General features: G+C 38.3%; 3 protein-coding genes across 15 annotated transcripts in view; 2 read left to right on the top strand and 1 right to left on the bottom strand.

Moving 5' to 3' along the window:
- LOC139974370 (ryncolin-2-like) overlaps window positions 1–16162 on the top strand; it is a 109960-nt gene extending 93798 nt beyond the window's left edge. Inside the window, exon 8 of the transcript XR_011795465.1 lies at window positions 10946–16162. The gene's annotated coding sequence lies outside the window, so the exon portion shown is untranslated. The remainder of the gene's footprint in view (window positions 1–10945) is intronic.
- Window positions 1–23584, bottom strand: part of LOC139974371 (NADH dehydrogenase [ubiquinone] iron-sulfur protein 5-like) — a 47762-nt gene extending 24178 nt beyond the window's left edge. Inside the window, exons 1-4 of one of the 4 annotated variants that reach the window (XM_071981475.1) lie at window positions 23439–23584; window positions 20958–21090; window positions 19482–19572; window positions 15440–16162 (exon numbers count right to left, since the gene is read on the bottom strand). In XM_071981475.1, the coding sequence (XP_071837576.1) occupies window positions 16067–16162; window positions 19482–19572; window positions 20958–21076 (306 nt within the window). In that variant the 5' untranslated portion in view covers window positions 21077–21090; window positions 23439–23584 and the 3' untranslated portion in view covers window positions 15440–16066. Of the gene's footprint in view, window positions 1–15439; window positions 16163–19481; window positions 19573–20957; window positions 21091–23313 lie in introns of those variants that run through there. The other 3 variants (XM_071981476.1, XM_071981477.1, XM_071981478.1) reach the window with 3 other exon arrangements.
- The window catches only part of LOC139974369 (fibrinogen-like protein A), a 132133-nt gene that overhangs the window by 49087 nt on the left and 58005 nt on the right, over window positions 1–25041 (top strand). For 5 of the 10 annotated variants that reach the window (XM_071981466.1, XM_071981465.1, XM_071981467.1 and 2 more), the window contains exons 4-8: window positions 38–77; window positions 1474–1535; window positions 2294–2422; window positions 5160–5424; window positions 9803–16162. The exons of 1 other annotated variant lie outside the window; for it this stretch is intronic. In XM_071981466.1, coding sequence (XP_071837567.1) covers window positions 38–77; window positions 1474–1535; window positions 2294–2422; window positions 5160–5424; window positions 9803–10077 — 771 coding nt within the window. In that variant the 3' untranslated portion in view covers window positions 10078–16162. Of the gene's footprint in view, window positions 1–37; window positions 78–1473; window positions 1536–2293; window positions 2423–5159; window positions 5425–9802; window positions 16163–25041 lie in introns of those variants that run through there. 4 more of the 10 variants (XM_071981458.1, XM_071981462.1, XM_071981461.1 and 1 more) reach the window with 1 other exon arrangement.

Raw genomic sequence — 25041 nt, 5'->3', positions numbered from 1 at the left:
ATTTGGATATTCACTGCTAAATTTTGTTTATTGACAGGATACTTTATCTGTGTTTGTACTTTTGGATATTAAAACGAGTGAGTACTATGTTCAGCTGAAGCTTAGTCATGTATATGCTACCCTGGTCGATTCGGGCCATTGTCTTCTCGTAGTTGTTCGATTATGTTAAGTGTTTTGGGGGGTAATTCGGTGACAGTAACGTTAACTATTTTCCCGTCACATATCACGCATGAGGCATCTTTTAGGTATATTCTTTTGTTCAGTTTGTGGTATCTTGCGATCAAATTGTATTACGGAATCGGCAAGCTGCTTGCATGTTCTACAGTATATTGTACCGTACGTACCTATTGACGGTCCGCTATGTAAACTATGCCTCCCTATGAGTGGAAATTTTGCTAATAAAATAACCCATTTTACTAAATTTTCTGCTTAAACTTGTCTTAAAACTAGTTGTTTACTTTCATATGTTCTTGTTTTAAGCTAACAGCTTTTACCTTTTACGCTCGAAAGTGGAAGTCAAATACAGTACAATTTTTCGCTATCTGTGTATAAACAGTGCCTGGTTTAGCGTTTGATTTTCGCGGTATACACATTATGACGTCACACGGTGACCAGAGGCTACTTTGGAACAATCTCTGTTTTCAGACATTCCAGAGGTTCATGTCACGTGACTACCCAAAATATCAATTTTCGTGGTCGTTTTTTGATGGGTTATAGAAGGTTTTCGAAGATTATTTTTTACACATGTTGATTATGGGTAGTATGTAAACTCCCAAATTAATGGAAAATCCCCCCCAAAAATGTGTCTCCAAAGTTGGTCTTTAAGTTGCGTACTGTGTTATACATATGTAGTTGCAGTTATAGACACTGTAGTTGCTGTCCTCTTTAGTCAAACTGTAACAACTTTTTCAATCCCAATTATAATCTACGAAGCCTTAACGGAAACCGCCAATTTTGCCATGTGATCGAATAAACATCAGTTTTGTATCTAATTCAGACACTTTCGTGGGTTATATATACGGTAATTACTTCAACACATGCCGTAAGTAAGGGAACTTTTTCCTTGTTTTGAGCAGTTAGATTCTCCCGACCTTTGCAAGTATTAAGTCTCTCTATTTCTGAAAACGGTCAAACCATCCATGAAAATCTGAAGCTGAAGAATGGAAAAATCAGCGAGAGCTTAATCAAAGCTATCCTATCAGAGAACAATTATGCCCTAACCATCCCTAGTTTACCGTATTATACCATAATACTTGGAATTGTTGGTAGAATTTGTCAATACGCTGGCACGGTAGACAAGCCATGAGACGTATGTATTTATCAGAACTGATCTCTAAAAGGATCTGTCTGAAGTACTTCGAATTTGAGCAGACTTAGATAGTTCAGCATGATTGTATATCACTCAATTATCGTACCTGATGTAAAGAGTCAGCAAAACGAGATATTTTTTGGGTTTTCTTGTTTTAACGATAGCCAGCGAATCAGTGCAGACCACCCCAATGGAAACCACTACTGGTGATGATCCTTTTATCGTGGTGAGAATTATATACTTAATTACATACAATTTTGAAGTAAGAGAATATTGTGTTTGAGGAGTAAGATTTAAGATTCAAAATTTGATGATGATATGAGCAAAAAATGATATTGCCTGGCTGTACAATACTGTATGTTGGCTGTTAATTATCACTTTCAGTGTAGACGAGAGATCTCACAGAAACATCAAAGAAATAAGCTTGGAATACTGTAAATAAATAGAAAAAAAAATGAAATTGGTATATTTTTTCCCCTTTGTCATCCAATAGTAAAGATACCCTTGAAACTATTCGGTTACGATGTCACTCTTTGTAGGAGAGAAGGTTAGATGTTGTGATTGGCATTAAAAGTACATTCCATGAATCTTGGAAACATCAACACTATCAGTAGAGCCAATTAGAACATTCTGTTTGTAATAGCTTAGAATCGTCAGAGATTTGCAATGAATTCGACACAAAGTATCAAGACATCAATGCTTCCAGCTAGATTGTATGAAGTATCACCAAACAAAATGTCTGTGCATGGAGTGCGTATAGGATGAGGAACCTCCTTTCCATGTGACGTTAATGTTTCTTCCTCGTTCAGCATATTGTTCTGTAGGATTTTTGTTAGCTATTTGAATACTCCAATAAAAGTATGAAGAAAAAGCTGAATGATCGTGTACTGCTGTCAAAGGTCATATATTATCCATTATAAGATAAGATATGTCACTTCATGGATTGCTTGCTTGCTATTAAGTAACTTGTTATTTTATTATTAGATAAAAGACTGCTTGGATGTCTTCAATGCTGGTAATACAACCAATGGCATCTACACAATCAAACCAACTAACTGGACTGGAGATTCATTTGATGTTTTCTGTAACATGACTGACGGAGGAGGATGGACGGTAAGTCAAGTATGACATCCTATAGTATAGACGATATATTGTATATGCATAATATGACTGACGGAGGAGGATGGACGGTAAGTCTAGTATGACATCCTATAGTATAGGAGGTATATATAATATATTTATAATATGACTGACGGAGGTGAATGGGTCGCTATATATAGTGTGATATCCAATATACAGTATCAGGGGTTCTCAACTGGTGGCCAACAACATATTTCAATCTGGACCAAGAAGAAAACAAATCTGTTGTACTATTCGTGTATCTCAGTATGTTGAGATAAGTGGAGTCTGTCCAATGTGTTCGTGTCCTTTCCCTGTCCTAGAGAGAAGGTGATATCTTCTGCATGTTCAACTGTTTAACATGACTGAATGAGCATTGATGATAATCATGGTAGAAAAGTACGGTTTCCCTAGAATGACCTCATTTGCATATTTGCATACGTAATTAGCTCAATTCTGAAAAAAAACAAAGACATTTTTGGAAACCTCATTTCAATACCTTTTCAACAGTACCTGGGTTCCTATTGCCAAAAGTGACTGGATTTTTAGTAAGATTTGTAAATTATTTCCCCTGGGGACCTCCTATAATGGTATTTAAAGGGTTAAATTGCTCTGACATATAGGGTGTCATAGATGCACACTGATTTCATTCATATAGAGCGGCAGACGACACTGAACTGTATTTGGTTTATGAAAGTGGCGTTGAGATACTGTGCCGTAGACCAGTGTGATAGAAAAATGATCTACTGTACAGTACTGTATGCTACAAAACTCGTCTAGGCCTATTACAATTGTGTGTAATTAACTTTGCAATTCTCAAACTGATATTGGGAAATATCAAATTGGTACCACCCTGGAAGCTGGAACAGATCACAATGACAGTCCATGCATGGTAATCATGTGCCCTTTGATGTAGTTCTTCTAGCCTATAAATAGGCTTTCTATGGTTGTGACAAATAGCTTGATTCAAGCTATAACAGACAATTACAGCATTACTTTCTAATGTACTGTAAATGTGATGCCATCCCGATACATGCTATGGCAGAAAGAAATTCACCGAACGTTTTTATTACTCCTTCAGTACTAAATGATGGAAAATTGTAGTGTTAATGATGTCAGATCTAGAAAAATTCAAGTAATTTGATGTTCCCAGTAACATTCATACCCAAATATGTAGAATATCATTTTAGACTTGTCACAAGTCATCAAAAGATCAATACATGTTGGTCAAATGACACCAAAGTTAAGAAGCATTCTGTTGTAGTATCTAAGTGTATTCTAGCACACTAAAATCAACCAGTTGAATCATTCAGTTGAAACTAGTGCTGTTTTACAATATGTTGGATTCACAAAAGTGATATCCGAAACATATTATGGTGATGTCAGAAACATACTTTTAAGGTTATTTATTATTTGGTAAAGATGGAAAAAGTTTGAGTAGTGCAGAATATGTATAGTATGTTTGCAACAATAGAACTTGTCATAATATATAAAGTGCTCAGCTATAGTGTCTTTTGCAAGCTATATTAATCAAAACTTGTTTCGGACATCACTGGTGTAAGTTTCGGCCATCACACACATGGATGGAAAAATTGAAGTGGTTATCAAATCAAAACGGATGAGTGGAAATGTGTCATGTACATACTGTAATTGGAGGAGTTACTCATGCTTTAATAAGAGCAACAAAACAGTCTTGTGGGTTTCAACATACTTCATATATTAGTTGCTCCATGATGTTTCGGACATCACCAAATTGTGGACGGAAACATTTTGCATGTTGTTTAAATTTATTGTGTAATACAATGTGGCTGGATGGACATGCATCTGATATATATATATATTTTATTTGTTACAACTATGACAGTATTGAAAAAGCACACCACTTTCAACATTTGTTATTTAACCCCAAACTACGCCACTCACAAATTGGTGTATAAATGTGGACGGAAAAAGTGATGTCCGAAACACTGGTCCGGTTTCGCAATAATTCGCAAATTCATCCGTGAAATTTTTCTGAAATATTTATAAGAGGGTACCTATACCACAAAGTTCAATCATGACAAAATTTGGAGTAATCCACTTTTGGAGTTGAGAATAGCTCAAAGTACAAATAGTGCAGTTTGGAATGGCAACATTTTCCGTCCACATTTCGGCACCTCTGGGAGTATAGCATACCATATGCATATCTCAGGAAATTGTCTATGCTATGGTAGGTACAGCTAGGTGGACTCTCTCCATGGGGATAATATTTGTATCTCTAGAATCTCTAAGTATTTTGTAAGAATGCTCCAAATGCCATGTATGCTAATTTGGGCGCTTTAACGTGAACAGACCCATACATATAATTTTAGATGGGAAAACCTTGAACTGCTCAGATTGTATGGAAATCCCACATTACGACTATATCAGACCAAAACTAGAAACCATTATCTCCCAGGTGATATGTTTCGCCAACCTGCCGCACTTTGATCACTAAAAGATTGCATTTATTTACTCTCTTTTTCGTCATATACCGTAAAAACTCTTTTAAATAATAAGTGATATTTTATTCAATATTTCTTTAAAACCTCTAAGAGCTCAATTTGTTTTCTGTTATTGGTTAATATAAAAATGATTCCTAATTCTAAATAATCTAATTTCCTTCTGGAAAAAATGAAGTAATTGAAAGGTATGCGAATTAGTACCTAAAGGGTTACCAATGCATCTTTGACTTTATTTTTGTATTAAACAGGTATTCCAACGTCGCGTTGATGGTTCCGTTGACTTTTATCGTAACTGGATCAGCTATAAGGAAGGCTTTGGAGACCCCAGCCACGAGTTTTGGTTAGGTAATGATAAACTGTCCCTCCTCACCAATCAAGGTGACTATGAAATCCGGATTGACATGGTGAACAAATATGGAAACCCCTACTATGCTAAATACGACTTATTCCGCGTCAACGATGAAAGTGATAACTACAGGCTGTCTGGGCTGGGAGCTTACACTGGAACTGCAGGTTGGTATTGCAGCATTAAAGCACTTGTCACATGTCTCTAATTTTCCAAAAATTTTCCAGAATTTGTTCAAAGTTAGATTGCAATTGATTGGTATCAGACATCCATTTAAGAAGGGGTAGGCGGGAGAAGGTGGGGGGGGTAGATGTTACCCTTGCGACTTTGCTACTCATCTCGTACGTGTCTCTGATGATTATATACTGTCCTGATCAGTGTCGTAGCCAGGATTTTTTCAGTGGGGGGGTGCTGGGGGGGCTTGAACATTTCCTGGGCGGGCTTGACCATTTTCTTGTTACTATCTAAGCGGAGCGCCACCATCGGTTGGCGCGCAGCGTACCGGAAATTTTTAGCTAAAAAGGCCTCTTAGATCGTTGGAAATGACACTTCCCAGGCCTTCTAAGCTGCCCTAAAGTTTTCTCAACATCCTTTATTTTGAGATCCCATGTTTTGATATGGTCATCAAATAGTTTAGTGAAATAGATAAAAAAAAAACAATCTGGTAAGTTACTTTGAAATATCATGACATATCTATTGTGAGTTTGACACCGGCATTGACATTTTTCGACAAATCTGCAAATTGCGCGTGGAAAATAAAGAAAGATTGACTGGGCTTTCAGCCAAGTAACATACTGAAATGACCGAACTATATGTCAAACTGACATCAAAGATTGCGTCTGAAATATTATTAGGGTGATACACTGATTGGCCGGCAGTGGCAGAGCTAGGGGTATTGGTCAGGGGGGCGAGAATGGCCTGTAGGGGCGCTTTCGACACTATCTAAGCGGAGCGCCACCACAAGTTGGCGCGGAGCGTACAGAATTTTTTTGAGTAAAGGTATTCCCTAGATCGCCGGAAAAGACCCTTTCCGGGCCTTGCTAATTTGCAGATAAACGAAGAATAAATATGTGTCATCGCCATTTGTGACAAGTCGGAAGTTTATATGGGTGTTGAAAGTACATGCGCTTCATCACAATCCCTGTGGTATCTTTGTAAGTGCTCATGTTTTTGAAAAAATAGATCGAAAACCCTGTACAGTTCTTGGAAACTGGAAAGAGCTTCGTACAACAGATAAATTAAATACCGCCGTACGTTAGAGCATTTTGTCAGTAAACTACACCATCAAAATGTGACAAATGTCAATAGGTAGATGAGAGTGCAATAAATAAGTCAATAATCATGAATAAGTAAAAAGTGCTAAGAAGCTGAAAAGGGCGCCTGCAGTCCATTTGAGTCCGTCAGGGGGGGGGGGGGGGGGTGCATCCGCTCCCTGACTGTTTGGAAGCTCCGCCACTGTTGGCCGGTAGTTCTCAGCGATAGTGTTGTCTCCTTTCTTGAAAATTTGGTTTTTTAGCTGTTTTAAGAGCATCAGGGTACGTCCCAGAAGTGTAAACCCAATTGAAAATGTAACAGAGTATCGAGGCAATGACGCTAGCAATGATGTGAGAAACATGTGTATGATGTCAGCATATTTTACCTTTTAACATCTTCTTTGGCATTCAAGTACCTGGAAACCACCTTTCTATAAGGGTATAGTATTGCTCACTAGCTTGTTTGATCAGTTAATGCGCAGTGGTTACAAGATACTGATTGGCTGTTTGTATTAGTATTTATTTGTATGTTAGGGATTATGGATATTTTAAAAAAGAGTGACAAAGGCTAAGTTTGCCGAACACACAGATTCAGTAGTAAACATTATGTGTAGAGCAGGAATTATATTATTCGACGGTCGTTAACATGCGTTTTCAGTACAGTGCGACTACTGTAGACTTCTCGGCCTATGCGCTATGTCACGTCAGGTTTTTCAGCAACTATAGCCTACTGGCTACTGCCGGTCCGCGGTGGAAGGGTCGTTCATGAGTGGTCATCATGGAGATTCGAGACCATTCAGACCAATGATATATATTTCACACATGTAATTTTTTTCGACACCCAAAATCCCAGTGGGGGGGGGGCGACTAGGGGGTGACAAGCTTTCATGGGGGGCTGTTGCCCCTATGCCCCCCCCCTCGTAGCTACGCCGCTGGTCCTGATCTATTTTGACTTGCGCTGATTTACTCACCATCATTTTAGTACGCTGCATACCCCACCGTTCAAAATACAGGTTGGTATATATGCACAATTAAAACAGGTCTTTGAGGGTTGTCTCCTGTTTCCTCAAGTTTGTCAGATCTCAAAATTGTGCAATAGTAGATAGCAATTGGATGATAGGTAAATTTGCTGTCAGACATGTCCATCGGGCAAGGTCGGGAGGGGGGAATTATAAGTTAATAATTCACTTGTTGTGAGAAGCCAAATGGTTGCTAAGGTACCTTAAAAGTGTGGGACACAAACATTTCTGCGATTGGAATAATTAGTTAATATTTAATAGTTATGAAAAGGCAACTAGGTTGCTAAGTTACGTTAAAAGTGTGGGATGCGGTCTTCTGTCAATGCAGTTATTCATTATATACTAGTTATGAGAAACCAACTAGGGTGTTATGGTACAATAAAACTTTTCCTGTGATTGGAACTATTACTTAATCATGAAGTTGCGATATCTAATTCATACTCTGGTTGGTGAGAGTGACAAATGCTGCAATTATAAGAGTTACTAAATGATGTTAACAAAAAATCATAATATGAACTTCGTTAAAACATCCTTCAAGTATAATTTCAATTGAGTCGTGGAAAGGTAGAATTGCTAAATTAACCCTTGGTAGTTATAAATAGTATAGGAAACTACATATAACGGCAGATACTCACAACTTACAAAAGTATAAACCGCATTTGCTAGGTGTTTAGTAGGACCCTTTTTCATCTGAGAGAGAAATAGCAAGAGAACGAGATAGGGAGGGGGTATAGAGAGGGGGTGGGTGGAGATACATTGTATTAGTTCAGAAACTTGTTTTAACCAACCGAAGACTACTATGCATGATTGCAGTGAAACGCCACGGCTTGCAGGTGCTTTGTTTTGCTTCTGAAGTTGGTGAGGCGAAGGGGTGGGGAGGGGGAATTGGAGCCATTGACATTGATTGCTGTCAAAAACCGGCGGGGTTGGGGATCTTTCCAAGATGAAAGTTGGTTTAGCACATACCACAGTGGCTCATCCGACATTGGAAATTTCAACTCTTTTTCAACTGAAAAATGTGACTATTTTATCCCGAAATTCTGCCTTTCTTCAAAATTCTTATTTGGGCATTTTCCACATAAACTGGACAAATTGCAGCATGTGGACAAATTTTCTGCGCCCCTCTCAAAGAGTTTACTCGCCGTGTTTACGCGTATTGATTTTGTTAGACCAGTGAGTGCAGGACGCTTTTATTTGTTTGTGGGAGTGTACAGGTTATTAATGTAAGTCTCCCAACTTCACAGTGACGTAAGAGGTGGGGAAGGGCAAATTATTGCAGTGATTAGACGATTATTTTAAGTAAAATCAAATACCTACAATAGTTAAAAAACGTTAGACCGGTGAGTGTAGGGCGCTATTATGTGTGTGTGTGAGTGTGCTGGTTATTAATATAACATTAGTAAGCGACGAAAAACAAAAGGAGGAAAAGTTCTTTGTGACCCTGGATGGGGGGGGGGAATACATAAGTATCTCCCAACTTCAAAGGGGTGTAAGGGGTGTGGGTCTGGGGGGCATAGCATTCAAATTATTGCAGTGATGATATGAATTGAAACAGGCTGCTTGTTTTAGAGATTGCAAAATTTGAAAGAGATTTAAAATGGAAACACTTTTTTGCACAATAGGAATCTCTGAATTAAAAGTTCAAATTGCTGAAAATTGATTTTAAGACGGAAATATTGTTTTAACCCGTTTGAAATTAGTGGCCAATCTAATTAAAATCATCTAAAATGGTACCTATGAAAATAAGTAAAATAAAATACCTATAATAATAAAAAACAGGGAACGAACAAGATATAGAAAGATAACTAAGAAAATAAATAACGATGACTAAGTAAATAAGTACAGTTTAATAAATCGAAGAAAGAAAAAGATTGTAACGATCGGAAATCTTAAAAGATCGACAAAAAAAAAACTATATAGAACCCTTTCAATCTATGAAAGTACAAACCGATGATATAGATGTGATTCGTTTTGTTTGTCATTCACAGAAACAAACCACTTGTTAGAGTTGGCAGGTTTGGGAGCTCACTGTAACCGGGCTTTTAGTACTTACGACAGAGATAATGATATTGACAAAGATAGGCACTGCGCAGTGGCGTATCGCGGTGCTTGGTGGTATAAACAATGTCAGTACTCTAACCTCAATGGTGATTATCATGCTGTCGTCAGGAAATTGTCACATTGAAAATAAAAATAAATAAAAATCTTTTCAATCTATGAATGTCAGAGAAGTACATACTGATAATGTGATTCGTTATTTTTGTCATTCACAGATACAGGCCACAAGCTTGATAAGGCAGGTTTGGAATATCACCGTAACCAGGTTTTTAGTACCTACGACAGAGATAATGATGATGTCGATGATGTGAACTGCGCAGTGAAGTATCACGGTGCGTGGTGGTACAAGAAGTGTCACAGCTCTAACCTCAATGGTGGTTATCATGCTGTCGATGAACAACATGATGGTAGTATATCCTGGAAGTTTCCAACAGGATGGTATGTCAACATCAAATACACTGAGATGAAGATCCGTCCTGTCGAGATCTAGATTCAGGAATAAGTAACGTTGCATTCCGAGGTGTCCTTAACACGGCCAGGAATATTATCAGAATATCTGTACGGAGAAATCGATGCTAGCCTGTGTATCAGTTATTCGCGGAGCAGCAACTAGAGACCAGGCCAGGTTACAAACACACAACAAAAATGACTCTGCGCACAAGACTTTAGAGTGTGTGAGTGCAAGTGTTTTAGAAAAGAACAATTTTACAAGCACTTATATAAGCGTCTCACTCTGGTTCATATACCACGCAATATAACAGTACAATCCCTTTAATTATTTAATTAACAACAATAACATTATGCCCCCAAACATGTGCAGACATGTTGTAGACATTTAACTTAATGATAATGTTGGTTTACTAAATCCATAACTCTCTTAATTAGACAACAAAACACATCAATTAACATTTAACCTCCCAAAATTACATCCTAAAAGATTATGAATATTCATGACATGGCTGGCTATGAAGCTAAGTGCAGTTTACTACGGATGAGTATAAAGGCCATTCACGTTACAGTAATCCACAGATACAACAAAAGGATTGTGTATAGACTCACAGAGTAAGAGTCTGACGACATAATACTATCTGTAATTGACTACATTTTTCAATTCTGAAGTATTCATTTCCAGGATTCGCTTTCTCTGCAATATTAATTCTCTGTGGAAGTAAGATTGGAAGATAACTCCTTTATTGTGACAAAAAAAATTAATTCATTATGTAACATCTAAATTTTTTTCAATTATTATGATTATTTTTCCACTGATCATTGTATCGAGATGTGGTGGGAGGGGGTATGAGTTTGAATGGTGGAGGGGAGGGGGTGTAGTGGTATTGCGAAAAGATGTTTGTGAAAAGATGTTGTGATGTGATGTGATGTGAAAAGATGTTGTGAAAAGACGTTGTGAAAAGATTGTGAAAAGAAAAGATTAGTTTAATGACACAATTGCTCAAAAATTCAAATTTACAGGATAGGTATAAGTGCTGTATTTACCACAGCACTATATTAGTATTATATATAACACATGTAGGTATCCACAAAACCACCAGACTGTAATTGCAAATGGGAGATTGATGTTGTACTCCATGGAGCTAACTCTGACCAAATAACTGAGACAAAAAGTTTAAACTTTCTTTTTAAGAAGAACTATATGTGAGTAGCTTATAACGATTCTGGCGCCACAAGGTAACATGTCTCATGGTAAATTCTATACCGTATCGACTGCTTTTGAGTACTATATATTAATGTTCAATCCCCTTTTTCATATGATTAGTTTCTAAGAAGCACTGGAGACGAAAACAATAAAAGTACCAAAATAATTTCATAATAAAATGTAATTAATTATGGAGGTGCTTTTGAATTTGTCAAAGCCATTTAAATATTAATAAATTACTGCTAAGTGTTGGCGAATTCAGAGAAGTGCGATAAGCAAACCGGTAGAGACCGAATGTTGGTATGGTAACGAAAATGTTGTTTAAATAAAAAAATGTTGAGATTTGTTGGACTAAAGTAGGTTTGTTCGGATTATTCATGGGCAGTATGTATGATGGCTAAATACAATAAGGCATGCGTATGGGGGGAGGGGAGACGATGGCAAAAATGGCTCAGTCAGGGGATTGTTGCATTCATCCGAGAAGGAATTGGACCATTACTACGTTTATAAGCCCTCCCTCCCCCCCCCCATCCCCCATTTTCAGACTCACACAGAGTATTTGTTAGTAAAATCAAAGTATTTAGAGGTCATTATGATATAAACCTGATATATTGACTAAATATGCCTCCCAAATGCTCCATTGGGTGTCTACAGTTTCATTCTTTTCTGGGGAAACCCCCTAACTACCCCCTACATATGTAAAGCTCCAATGCCCCCCCCCCCCTTTTACGCAATACTTCCTTCAAGGGCGGCGGAAGCACTTTTAATCTGGGGGGGGGGGGGCACCGACATCAAAAGGCACTTTGCAGAAATTCGATTGGACTGATGCAGCCTTATACTGTATTTAGTACCCTTAATAACTATTCTTGTATTACCTTATTTGCCTATACACATCACTCCATCAACCCCCCCCCCCCCCCCTCAAGGAAAATATGCATACTAGCACTGCAATATCCAGTGTGCAAATTGGGAAACAAGGAACAAAATGAGGTGAAAGCATGCTAGTTGCTAATGTAGGAATCTTTCGAATTAGAGTTTATTTCTTGTTAATATCTTAACAAATGATTCCATTCAAAATAGCTTTGAGTTTGACCCACAGAAATTTATTAAAAGTCAGGGGCGTAGCCAGGACTTGCAAAGTTGTTTTCACGACTATCTGAGCGGAGCGCCACCATCGGTTGGCGCGGAGCAAACAAGAAAATTTTTGGTTTTACAGTGCCCTCAGATGGCCGGAAACGGCCCTTCCCGAGTGTTCATTCTGGTTCCCTGGCCTCTTGCTAACTTGAGACACCTCAATTTGTATGTAGAAAAAGGGCACATTTTTAACCTGAGGAAAAGTGGGGGGGGGACGTGCCCCCCCCCCGGTTCCGCCGCCCTTGACTTTCTTCGCATCTGACCGTCCCATAAAGATTCAAAGATTCAGGTCCCTACCTTATATAATCAGTTAGGGGAAATTTTGAATATATTATTACTATTTTAGCGCAACCTCCCGTATAGTGCTACTTATAAAGAACTAAATTATAGTCTAAATATGCACCATATGACTAATATTTCTTTGTTTTTCTGAAGGAGGACCCCAGACCCTCAGAAACGAGAGTTGGCTTCGATGACCCCACAGTAGCACCCCTCTTTTACAAAATATTTCACTGGCATCTGGCCCTCCCATAAAAGTTCAGGTCACTACCTCAATTAGTCAGGCAATGAAATATTGGAGTTTATTATTATTTTTATTTATTAGCACAATCTTGTCTTTAGCTAAGGTTTCTTATATTCATATAAATTATAACCTAAATATTTATAGTGTTGCAAAGTTAATATCTTCCCGGGGGAAGATCACAACTCCCGACCCCCGCCCCCCCCCCCATTCCCCTTCATATGGTCGACTTCAATGACACCTGTAGTCCCGGGACTACTGGTATATAGGAGTGGCCACTCCTGTATAACATCCTTCATTCTCCCGACCTATTCCACACACGTTCAGCCACCAACATTAATCACTCGAGGGAACTTGCGTTTTGATATTTTTTTATGAAGACCCCAGAATGAACCATTTACATCTTATATGTTAAATGCTGCCGAGGGAGAGAACCCCCAGAAGCCCCTTCATTTATAGGAGTCGGTTTCAATGACCCCAGTTCAGTCTCCCTCTTTGATAAAATCCTTGATTCGTGGGGTAGAAAATTCCAACTTTCCCCGACTGATTTAGGTATAGGGCATGAACCTTGGACGGGCTGCATAAACAAATCAAGAATTTTGCAAACGAGGGGTGTGCATGGCTGTGGAGTCAAGGGCGTAGGAACCGGGGGGCTGGGGGCGCCAGCCCCCCCTGCAGTGAAAAATGTGGAGGGGCGGAAGTATCATTCCGCCCCCCCCCCCCACTTCGCAAGTCAGAAAACCCCTTTTTCATTTCCAAATGAGAAAAAAATCTCATTTGGAGCACCAAATTGCATCTAAGGCCAGGTGAAAATGCAAAATTATACACAAAATGGAGTGGGTGGGTTGATGTGAGCTATATTGCACCAAATTGCATCTGAGGCCACCTGGAAATGCCAAAAAAATCCAAAGGGGAGGGGGACACCCCCTCCACTTAGATGGGCATAGGCCTATGGCACAATAAAAGTATTCAAGGTACAAATCACTTGTTTCGTTTTTCTTCAGTACACATCGTTCAATGTTTCCGCTTTACTTATTTTATTTAAACTTTGAAGTACGCAAAGTTTACATTGCTCGCATTGACCAAGAAATGATGGGGTTAGAAAAGCTAAAAATTAACGCAACCAATTTCTAAATGTCAGTACCACTGTGCCATTAAAGGACCACAATAAAAGGAACTGAACGTCTTTCGGGGCTCCACGCCCACAACCCCCCCCCCCCCATGTCATAATAAAGGAACAACTTGAAACCACCATGTACCTAACGACCAACTTTTCAGTCTTTAAATGACAGACATTTCTATTAGTAGGAAGGAGTGGGTGGGGGGGGGGGGGGCTGATACACACATAGACAATTCAAGGTTTGTTCCCTCGCTACATGAATCAAATGCTTAGTGAACACCGTCCAACAAGATCATTGCGGTCTTAACATACTGCGATGTTGACTGTTCCGAGCATCAGAACAACATTTGGCGAAACTATTCCTGGGCTGCCCCTCATTTGTGGAAGAAGCTTCCAACAATAATCTCGTACAATCAATTCACTTGAAACTGAACTATCTAGACACATCTTATCCTGCAATACCTATAAGAACATTGATCTAGTTTCTTGTTTGTACAGTGCTTGTAAACAAGCTTCGTGTTTTGTATTGAACATTTAAAATGTGGTATAATAGTCATGATATTACTGCAAAGTTATCGAGAAACAAGCTCATTAATATTGTAACTGATCTTGAGTAGTATTTTAACTTTTGAAGCTATTCGTTACTTCGTGTTAATGTCGGGTAGTAATGTTGCAATTCTTTGCCGGGAAATGCCCGTAACGCTCCAGGGTTGTTTACTTACAAGCAATGGTGAATCTGACCTTTTGTTCAAAGAGCCGCGCTTTCTGGGCTCCTGAAGACCGGAACTCAGGGGCGTTGTTCCTTGAAGTAGTAACTTAGGCCTATTTGAACTCAATGGTACGGTTAGTTTCACTATGCTACCTGTCATGTTGCTACCCATCGGCACATGCATAAATCAGGGCCGACTGTATCAATTAGGAGAGGCCAAAAAGACGCAGCAACCATGGAGGGTCATGTGACGTGCTCCCTTGTAGCGCTCAACTCTTATGGTACTCCTTGAATGTATATTATACAAGTAAATGTCCTGATGTCATAGCTACCACATTCCTGGTGAAGTTATATGCAAACAGTGGAATCTATGACTGTATAATACATGTCATGAGGCAGGGAAAGTGTTGTTATGTGCCTCTCATGTCCCTTTCACAACCTAAACCCTAACTACTGGAGAGGATAAGGCTATGTTATGTCAATATTTATATAATTATATAATATATTATGTCAATGATGGCAACCAACAGTCTCCTCCCATGTGAGAATACATGCCACTTTATCTTCCAGTGATGATCACCATTACAAAAACATGGTAACCCCTTACCGATAGGAAGGCAGAGTTGTTGTTATTGTTGTGTACAATATCAGAACATAAACCATGTCACTGGTAAACAAAAAAAACAAAGAAAAAACACTTTCATAAAATTAAACAAACGTTTGTGGTACTAATTCATTTATTCTTTTACATATATGTTTCGTACAGCTGGTAGGACTTTTCCTTTAGACGTGAAGCCAAAATGGGTCACCTCCTGAAATACATTGTTGTCATTTAAGTCATAACATCATGGAAACAAAGTGTGTTTAGTATTTTGTTATATCTAGACGATCTGAGCTTAACTTGTCACATGGTTACAAAATGGTTCAGCTGTTTAAGTTTTAGACATTTCATCTAAAATCTACAGAGCTTTAACAGAAATCTGTAAATACAAACAATGTCATAACATTTTTAATCATTAGGCAACCACCACAATAAGACATTCTGTTAACTCTAAGCTTAAACTCAGTGCCCACACTTCACTTCTCACGGGAAATGTATGAAACGTTTTCTCTAGACTCTCAAGAGGAAATTAATTTTCTTTGAAAATATCCTAAATTTGAAGAAAAAAACATAAATTGTTACCAGACCCAATCTAACTGTTCAATAGATGATGACATTTCTGGCATATTTCCGTGAGAATGAACTAGTCCATTTTGATTCCATTTGACATCCAATCTAACCGTCTCATCAGGCCATTCTAAATCCAAGCTGCAAGGTACTACCGAGATGCCACCTCCCACATTAAACTATCGATGTTTTTGGTGAATCTGGTATCTTGTATGTTCCTTCTCGTATCAATTTTTGTCTCTGTTTAAGGATGGTGCGATGTCTTTCCCTCTGTAAAAGAAACACATGTGAAATAAATAATGACCTCTTCTTTTAAACTTTGTAAAACTATTTGCAAATCACAGGGTACACATTTTTAAGTGCAAAATAGCTCATATTATGGAAAACTTTTCAATTGCCAAATTTACAATTGGAAGACCTAATGTAGAAATTGATTTACTTGAGGGATCACATACAATCTGTGTCATGAATCATGCAATACCCAATTCATCTCAGTCTTCAGCCTTTGAAGTTTTACAGAGGGAATTTTGACAGCATTTCAAACAATAGAACTCTAAATGTGTCCAAACGATAGGATCATACACTAACGATAAAGAATAAAACAGTTCTGATAATGAATTGTAAGTATATTATGAATATTGTACTTTAGTGATAGCTACCACAGTACCACAGAAGGATGCTTAATACCAACTGTAGTAATTAGGCCTACAGCCTCACTGGAAATGATAAAGAACTGCTGATGCCAAGCTAGGATACATTTGTCTTGAAATTTCACAACCTTCGTGAGGTACATATTGTCATGTACTGTAGCAGTATGGATTATATTTTTAAAATGCTATACTGTTCTAATGCTCTTTAAGTCTCTCATAGCTACCCTGCGGACATTCCCCAGATTTTGAAAGCAACCCTGGAAGTTTTCAAAGTTTTGTACTCCCCCAGGCTTTCACACTTGAGTGTAAGGACCAATTAATAAACACACATGTTCTCACATTAATCATTCCAGAACAACGAGATTTCATTTGACTTGTGTTCGTTTCTCAACGGGCACAATTTGTGATGGGCTGTCTGGAGCAATTGAATAATTAATTGTAATAGTTGAAGGATTGCACTTCATTCTGCCGATCACCACTGTGTACACTGTTTCCCATAATAGCATTCCCCTCTAGGGATGCACCGGATATCCAGTCCGGCCGGACTATCCGTCCGGATAGTGAGCAATTATCCGGTTCCGGTCCGGCCGGATATTTTTCAAAATCAGGCCGGATCTTTTTGAAAATCTGGCCTGAATTATTCCTTAAAAAAATGTTGGTATTAACTTAAATAATTGTAAACCATTTCCAAAATTTAATAAAAACATTAAAAGTAAGGAAAAATTAGGTTTAACATGTTTAATTTAATTTTCTCAATGGTCTGACCAGGGTTGGCCGGTTTTTACCGCCCGGTAAAAACCAGTTTTTTACCGGTTTTTACCGGGAGGTTTTTCCCACCTATAAGTGGGAAAAACCTCAAATTATATAGAATTCCTAAAAACTCATGTGGAACTTGTGGAGGAGCATAGAAATTACAAGAAAATGGCATCTTATGGTAGGGGTTGGGTTACATCCAAAGAGCAGCCATGATCTATAACTTTGTGAGTTTACCGATTAGACTATTATAAATAATTCAAATAAATAATGTATTTGATGCTCAAATCAACCAACTTTATTTTCCTATCGAGATGTATAATTCCATAATCTAGAGAATGGACAAGTATCAAACTGTTGGTGCCTCCTAGGGCTATGGTTCGTCATATTATACATGTCACATTGTTTTGTTAATATATATAATGCAACACCATCACAAAAACATGGAAAGTGAGCAAACATATTCACAGTGTAACTTTTACAACTCGCTCGCCAAGTAGATCTATCAAGTAACAATAAAAACTACATAGAGTGTACTCTGTTAAATTCTTGCAAACTACAGTATGAACTATGAACATGTTTTTGTGTCTTAAAATATAAGTTACATGACACTAAAACTACCTGTATAGTGTTCAACCTGTCAAGCATAACAATTTTGCAAAGTGAATATTAGCTGGACCTCCAGAGTAAATAACTGACGTTTAAACACATAATTCCCAGAGCTTTAATGACAGTGTCCAGTATGAGACTATGAGTCTGATGTTGTAGCTCCTTCTATAGCATACTTTCAGGTTGAAGTGCTTTAGGTTTTCAGTAGGCACAGACTACCAGTCCACTTCTACTTTCCCTTGTAGATACCTATAGCAAGCTACAAGTTTCGCTGCTTTTTCCACTCCCAACCTGTTCCTCAATAGAATGTTGCCTACTGTATTAATTTAATGAACTGTCTGAGCACATAATAGGCCTGAAGAATTTAGGAGGGGTGAGTGTCCCAGTGTAGACATAATGGTTTGGGCAATAGGCAATGCATACTGCTAAAGAGATCGTGAAAGAATAACTATACATGTGCAATATGAAAAATACTCTTTTTTCCACAAAAAGTAGAATTAGGTTGTGATAAAATAGCTCAAAATGAAGCTAAGAAACTCCCATATTCAATAACATATGCCTGTCATGAAACAATATCGTGCCTACTGATGACCCTGCATATTACGGACAAGTAATAATAGTTTTCGAGACGGAGGCGGTTTTTATCGGTATTTACCAGTTTTTCCCGGTTTTTACCGCTTAGTGGGAAAAACAGGTTTTTCCCGGTAAAATGCCAACCCTGACCCACTGTTTCTAAAGATCAACCAAAATAATACTCCTTGTTTCATACTTTTACTTCTTATTAATGATTTTCATTTGTGTAATGAAAAAATCCGGTTCCGGCCGGATTATATCCGGCCAGATTTCATGTACTATCCGGCAAACTCCGGTTCCGGCCTGATCCAAAAATTTGGATCCGGTGCATCCCCATTCCCCTCCAACTTCCAGGGCATTTTTTTATTTTCCCTTTTTTCAAGCGCTGAGATTTGGGCATATCTGAACTCTCACTCAAATCTGATGGGTTTCATAATCATTGTTTACATATGCAGACATGTCCATCTCTGAATGTGATCATGCACTTTATTACCCATCAATTATTATCAAATTGGGAAGGAGAAAGTCCAACAAATCATTGGTAAAATCAACTAGTCAACAAGTCATCCACTTGAACTAAGCTCTACCTGTGATCTTACCTTTCTGGTTGTCTAAAACAGAAAGTTTGGTTCTCCAAACATAAGTACCAAAATAGAGCATGATCAATATGTAATGTACAATGTAGGAGAGAGGCTTACTAGGTTTGGTGACAAGAATACCGGCTTTGAGCCAGTACAACTTCCCTTCAAAATACAATAGATCTGAATTTCATGTGAACAACTAGTTATCTGTCGGAGTGTCGGACGAACTCCAAAGCTGAAAAATTTGGTCTTCTCGGACGACCAATGAAAATTTGCAGTGCACTTCAAAATGCTACCGGGAATCTTATTCTGTAATCGGACACTACTTGTGCATCTAGTTGAAATACTCTAACGATAGATTAATTGTTAATTACAAGGCAGAGGGCCTTTTACTGCCACTTACAATAAAATAAAGCAACTTACAGTTTTTGCTCCACTAGAACACTCCATCAAGTCTTCAATCTGAAGTCGGCATTCTTTCTGCGCTCTTTTGTAGCCTACCCCTTCAGCACATCTGAAAAGAATTGATCATGATGGGAGAAAGATGAGAATGAGATGTTACTGAATTTAAATGACATTTCTAGGCATAACAGTGAACTCTACTGTAAAACTATCCATCATTATGGATACAAACCTACCTGTCTCTTGCCCATTGCCCACCCCCCCCCCCCCACAGCATGATTAACACAACACAACTACCCATCATTATTAATACAAAACTATCTCCCTCCCCCCACCTGCCCCTCACACACAACATGATTAACACAAGTCTGCATAACTACCCACCAATATTAATACAAACAATATCCCCCTCCCTGCCCCCCCCCCACAACATGATTAACATAAGTCTGCACAACTACCCACCATTATTAATACAAAACAATATCCCCCTCCCTGCCCCCCCCCACAACATGATTAACATAAGTCTGCACAACTACCCACCATTATTAATACAAAACTACTGTATCTAAATCCCCTTCATACCCCCACCCTCACACATAACATGATTAACAGAAGTATGTATCACAACTACCCATCATGATTGATACAAAACTATCTCCCCCCTCTCCCTCACTCACACACAACATGATTAACAGAAGTATACACAACTACCCATCATGACTGATACAAAACTATCTCCCCCCTGTCCCTCACTCACACACATCATGATTAACACAAGTCTGCACAACTACCCACCATTATTAATACAAAACAATATCCCCTCCCTGCCCCCACAACATGATTAACAGCAGTCTGCATAACTACCTATCATTATTACAAACCTATATCTCTCCTACTCCCCATCCAACCAACCCCCCCCCTCCCATGACCCTGCCCATTTCACAAAACATGATTAACACAAGTCTGCACAACTACCCATCATTATTAATACAAAACTACTGTATCTAAATCCCTTTTCATACCCCCCTCATACACCCCACCCTCACACACAACATGATTAACAGAAGTATACACAACTACCCATCATGATTGATACAAAACTATCTCCCCCCTGTCCCTCACTCACACACATCATGATTAACACAAGTCTGCACAGCTACCAATCATTATTAATACAAAAAAATCTCCCCCCCCCCCTCATACACCCCACCCTCACACACAACATGATTAACACAAGTATACACAACTACCCATCATTATTATTAATACAAAACAATATCCCCCCCCCCCTGCCCCTCACTCACACACATCATGATTAACACAAGTCTGCAAAACTGTCAAATATTAAGTTCTTTGCATGGCTTGCAGAATTTATGAATTTGTCTAGCAAAGCTAATGAGCTGCAATGTTAGGATTCTTTCATATCGATACAGTCACAAATTTATCAAAATCACTGCAAAAAGCTTCTCCATTCAATGCTATGTATAGTAAACTTACTTGTAGTAATCTTTTTCAAAGTTTGCACATTTGGGAACTGGTAAGCCAGGTTTTATTGGTTTCACAGAGTAAAGGAATGGCTTCTCAAACCACAGTTCAGGAAGCCACTCTCGAACCATGTTGAAAGCTCAATCTAAAAAAGCAAGGAAAGGAGCCAATAATTACTCAGACACATTCAGAGAATGCTGTTAAATGATATGCACATCGTGAAATACCGATACCAGGTCAAAGTTAACAATGAAATATCAGAATATCAGAATTTAAATAGAATTTGACATTCAATTAAATCACTTGATATATATGAAACGATTTGATAAAATAAGGCCATATATTTACTACAAGGCAAATGGAAGGTGGAAAGATCCGAGATATTAACCCATCATAGCCCTATATTTAGCCCTGTACAACTTAGATTTGTGATACTGAAAATACTTTTATTATGGAGCTCATTACTTCCATAGGGTCATGGATACCCACCTAGCGATAATAAACTTTGGCATTATTCATCATGTTATTCTGGTGTGAAGATATGAAACTACTTTTCTGTCAACTCTACTGCCAACTCTATTACAGTACCTAACCTACTGTATGTTTAAGTAATGAGATCTCTGACGTTAGGGAATTCTCGACAACAGCATTAAAAGTAAGGGTTGAAACACAAACAAAACTTAAGATTAACAACAATTTTCTTGTACGAAATAATACCTATAGTGATATTTTTTTTAAGTGTGCAAGAAAAGTATGCTAGAAATAGAATATGTCAGAGGTATTTCATCTTTAAGATTCAAAAACATCATGAGAAAATTAGGTTTGGTGATGGGATTTCAAAATTGCAGTTGAAGAAGATAACTTGCCAGTAACAGCCCAATATTTTGAGTAATGTTGCACAATTTGAATGTAAAGCTTGATACAGGGTTATTGCATGCACATGCCAAATTTTGACTCCAAAATGTTTTCAACACCACCACTCTGAACAAATATTGCACAACTCCCTGGAAACAATAACTAGGCCTATTGACTAGACCTTGTCGAAAAATAGATGTAGTAAGTGGAATAACTGTAGGAAAAGATTTAAGGGAGGAAAGTAATGTTAAAGGGTGTGAAGATTAGCGCAAAAAGAAACATCTAATGCCGGTAATCAGACCTAGTTTTGAATGAGGTGTAACAAAAGTGTTAGACACCACTATCGATCCCAGAAAATACACACACAGCTTGCTACCATCGGTAATTAGACACTAGTGTACAGTCAGTACATACAGCTGCAGTCAGTACCCACAGCACTGTGTACAAACAATAGAGCGATGGACATCTCAGGTCCATCTAAAGATAACAAGGTATCACGTTTCATTACTGTACTGTCTGCATTTTGTAGCGACACAAACAAAACGTCACTTGCAAGCAACAGAAAGTTAACTTTTTCAGATGGCCGCACATGGTTTGGGGCGAGTCTTCAATGCCTTTAAGGGAGGAAAATAACGCGTTTGGTTAGGAAAACTAACATACTTTTCTCAAGGGAGGAGACTGTTGTTCTGGTGTAGGCATTGATGGCCTATTTTCTTTGTAGAGTAAGCTAAAGAAAGTTGTGTTAGTATGAAGGAAAATTGGAAATGTGACCGTGAACCTCATTTGTGATTGGAAGATAAATAGTGTTTGTGAAAAGGCCGGATTGTGTTCATAGGACTGTATACGAACATTACGAACATTACTTTATTCCTCCCTAAGTCATTTACTACATTTACCAGCTTCTTCAATTACTAAAAATATCTCTTCCGGCATAGCCTCCGAGTCCATTGAAATGATACCTTCTTTCACTAAAATCTCCTACATCATGAATAAAATTTATTAGTTGCTTTTCTACCTAAATTAACTCTTTCCACACAGCCAGGCCAATGTGCCTTCACTCTTTCGTCTCCAGAAAAAAATACATTACTTTACTCACCTAAAAGCGTTACTAGCAGGGTAGGAAAAAAAGTAAATTTTTCAGGGGAGGAAACTAATGGGTCCATGAACTAACGGGAGCCCCTAAGGCTTAGCCTACATCATTAAGTCTACAGTAGGAACTAAGAATAGATGCAGGCTAGACTACTGTACTGCCCTGTTCTGAACGGAGTGCCTCTGCCACAAATATACACATATAGCACATAGAGGTCTCGTTAAAAAGAAAATACGATAGCAGGCTTATTTACTATGGTGGTAGTTACTGCTGATCATTTTCATAGCGTCCGAGGTATCCTACGTTACTCTGGGACATGGCCTAGGCCTAACAATGTTACGTTAGCCCAGTTAGGCAAAAGCACTGAGTAAGCATAGTGCAGTGTTGCATATTTAGCCTACAGTAGGTTAGGCTTCACTTAACTGTTACTGGTGACTTAATGTTGGCATAACTTGTGAGTCTACAAACAAAATACAAGCTGATATATAGTAGAATGTGAAGCACATTCACAGCATTACAAAACAAACGTTCTCACTCAAACAACATACGTGACAGATGAGCAGACTAGGACAGTATTCGAATAACTCGTACAGTGTACAACTAGTAGTAGTAGCAGTAGAAGGATAGAGCAATCAGTAACTAGCATGTAACATAATTTGATAATGGCCAGGTAGGTGAAAGAACGAATCATATTTTGTAGCATACCGCCCTCTACCCCAATTTTCTTGCCACGGTAGAATGTTGTACTGACATTGATTTTCGAGATTAAAATAATTTATTTTGGACTATGAAAATTACGTAAATAAAGACGCCCTTTTTGATTTAACTAACCAAGGGGGAAGTGTTTTACTAGGGTCCAAGTTTCAAGGCTGCAATGACACTCCTACCTTTTTTGTCACTTTTCGCCTTTTTTTTCACGTTTACTCGTTTACACCTGAACTAATCCGCTCCATTTGAGACGTGGGAGGGATGTTATTGCCTCTTTCATGGCTTCATATTCTAGCACATTTGAAAGGACAAAGGTTGTTGCAATTTTTTCATTGTTTTGCCCCAAAACAAAGATTCTGTTGAAGACCCGCTCGCAGTTAGTCTGCTCTATCCCTTTAAATAGTTGGATGTAAGAAATTTGATTTATGGCAGTTTTAAACGTTTTGTAGTTCGAATGCACATCGACAGTACACTTTGCCAAGTCTGTCATGTGAATTCCGAGCCTTCTCCGACCTTCCAACGTCCAACGCAGCAATCACTCGTGGCTGTTATTTAAGATATTGCTCAAACCCTCTGTAAATACACTCAACATATTATGGTAGACGGCATGAAGAGGAGAGTTAAAAGTATGTAAGGATTAATGTACGCAAATGGTAAAGGGCATTGGTGGGGTGGGAGTGGGGGTGGTGGAGAAGTAGAAATGACAGACAATTACTAAGTGAACGTATCATAACTTTATAGACAAGTTGGAATGGGTCATTTCTATTCTGTAGCATATCTATAGAGACAACTACTGAATTACTGCCATAGTGCGAAGTCTATATATAGCAATTGCTTGACGTGGTATATGGGCAGACGAAATAGGATATACACAGAACTATATATGACGGATTAACTTTGCAAACTTGATTTTCAATAGAGTTATTCCAAACAGAAAGTCACATAAAACATTAAAATAAGAGGGACGGAGGAAGTATTCCTAAACATGGTTAATAAATGGCGGGGATAAAGTTATAGTTTCAATCTAGACTACATCAGTCTACATGTCTAAGGATCGGGTGGGACAATATTTTCCGGTTACACTAAAAGCCCTAACATACTAATGAAACTTGGTGAGTACATAACTGTAACCAGCTATAAAGAAAAGGGGGTGGGGTTGAAAATCGATTACGAGATGTTCTCTCTATTTGTTCAGTTCAAGATACACTGCTAGCAGCCTAGGCTAATCGATTGCGCTGGACAGATTTAGGTTGGTTCCCCTATTAGGGTTTATAAGGAGCTTAAGAAACTGACAAATAGGTCTGTATCGATCAGCTTTTGAAACATTTCAATTCAATTTTTATAAAGAAAGACGACTTAATCTGCTTAGCCGGGACAAATGCCTCTTTCTCTTTCTTCCTTGCTTACCTATTTTTTTGCTTTAAGAGTATGCCCTTTAGTGCG

This window comes from Apostichopus japonicus, chromosome 9 (assembly GCF_037975245.1).
Source record: "Apostichopus japonicus isolate 1M-3 chromosome 9, ASM3797524v1, whole genome shotgun sequence".
Lineage (NCBI taxonomy): Eukaryota > Metazoa > Echinodermata > Holothuroidea > Aspidochirotida > Stichopodidae > Apostichopus > Apostichopus japonicus.
The sequence above is the reverse complement of the archived record's forward strand: the minus strand, read 5'-3'. Positions and strand labels throughout refer to the sequence as shown.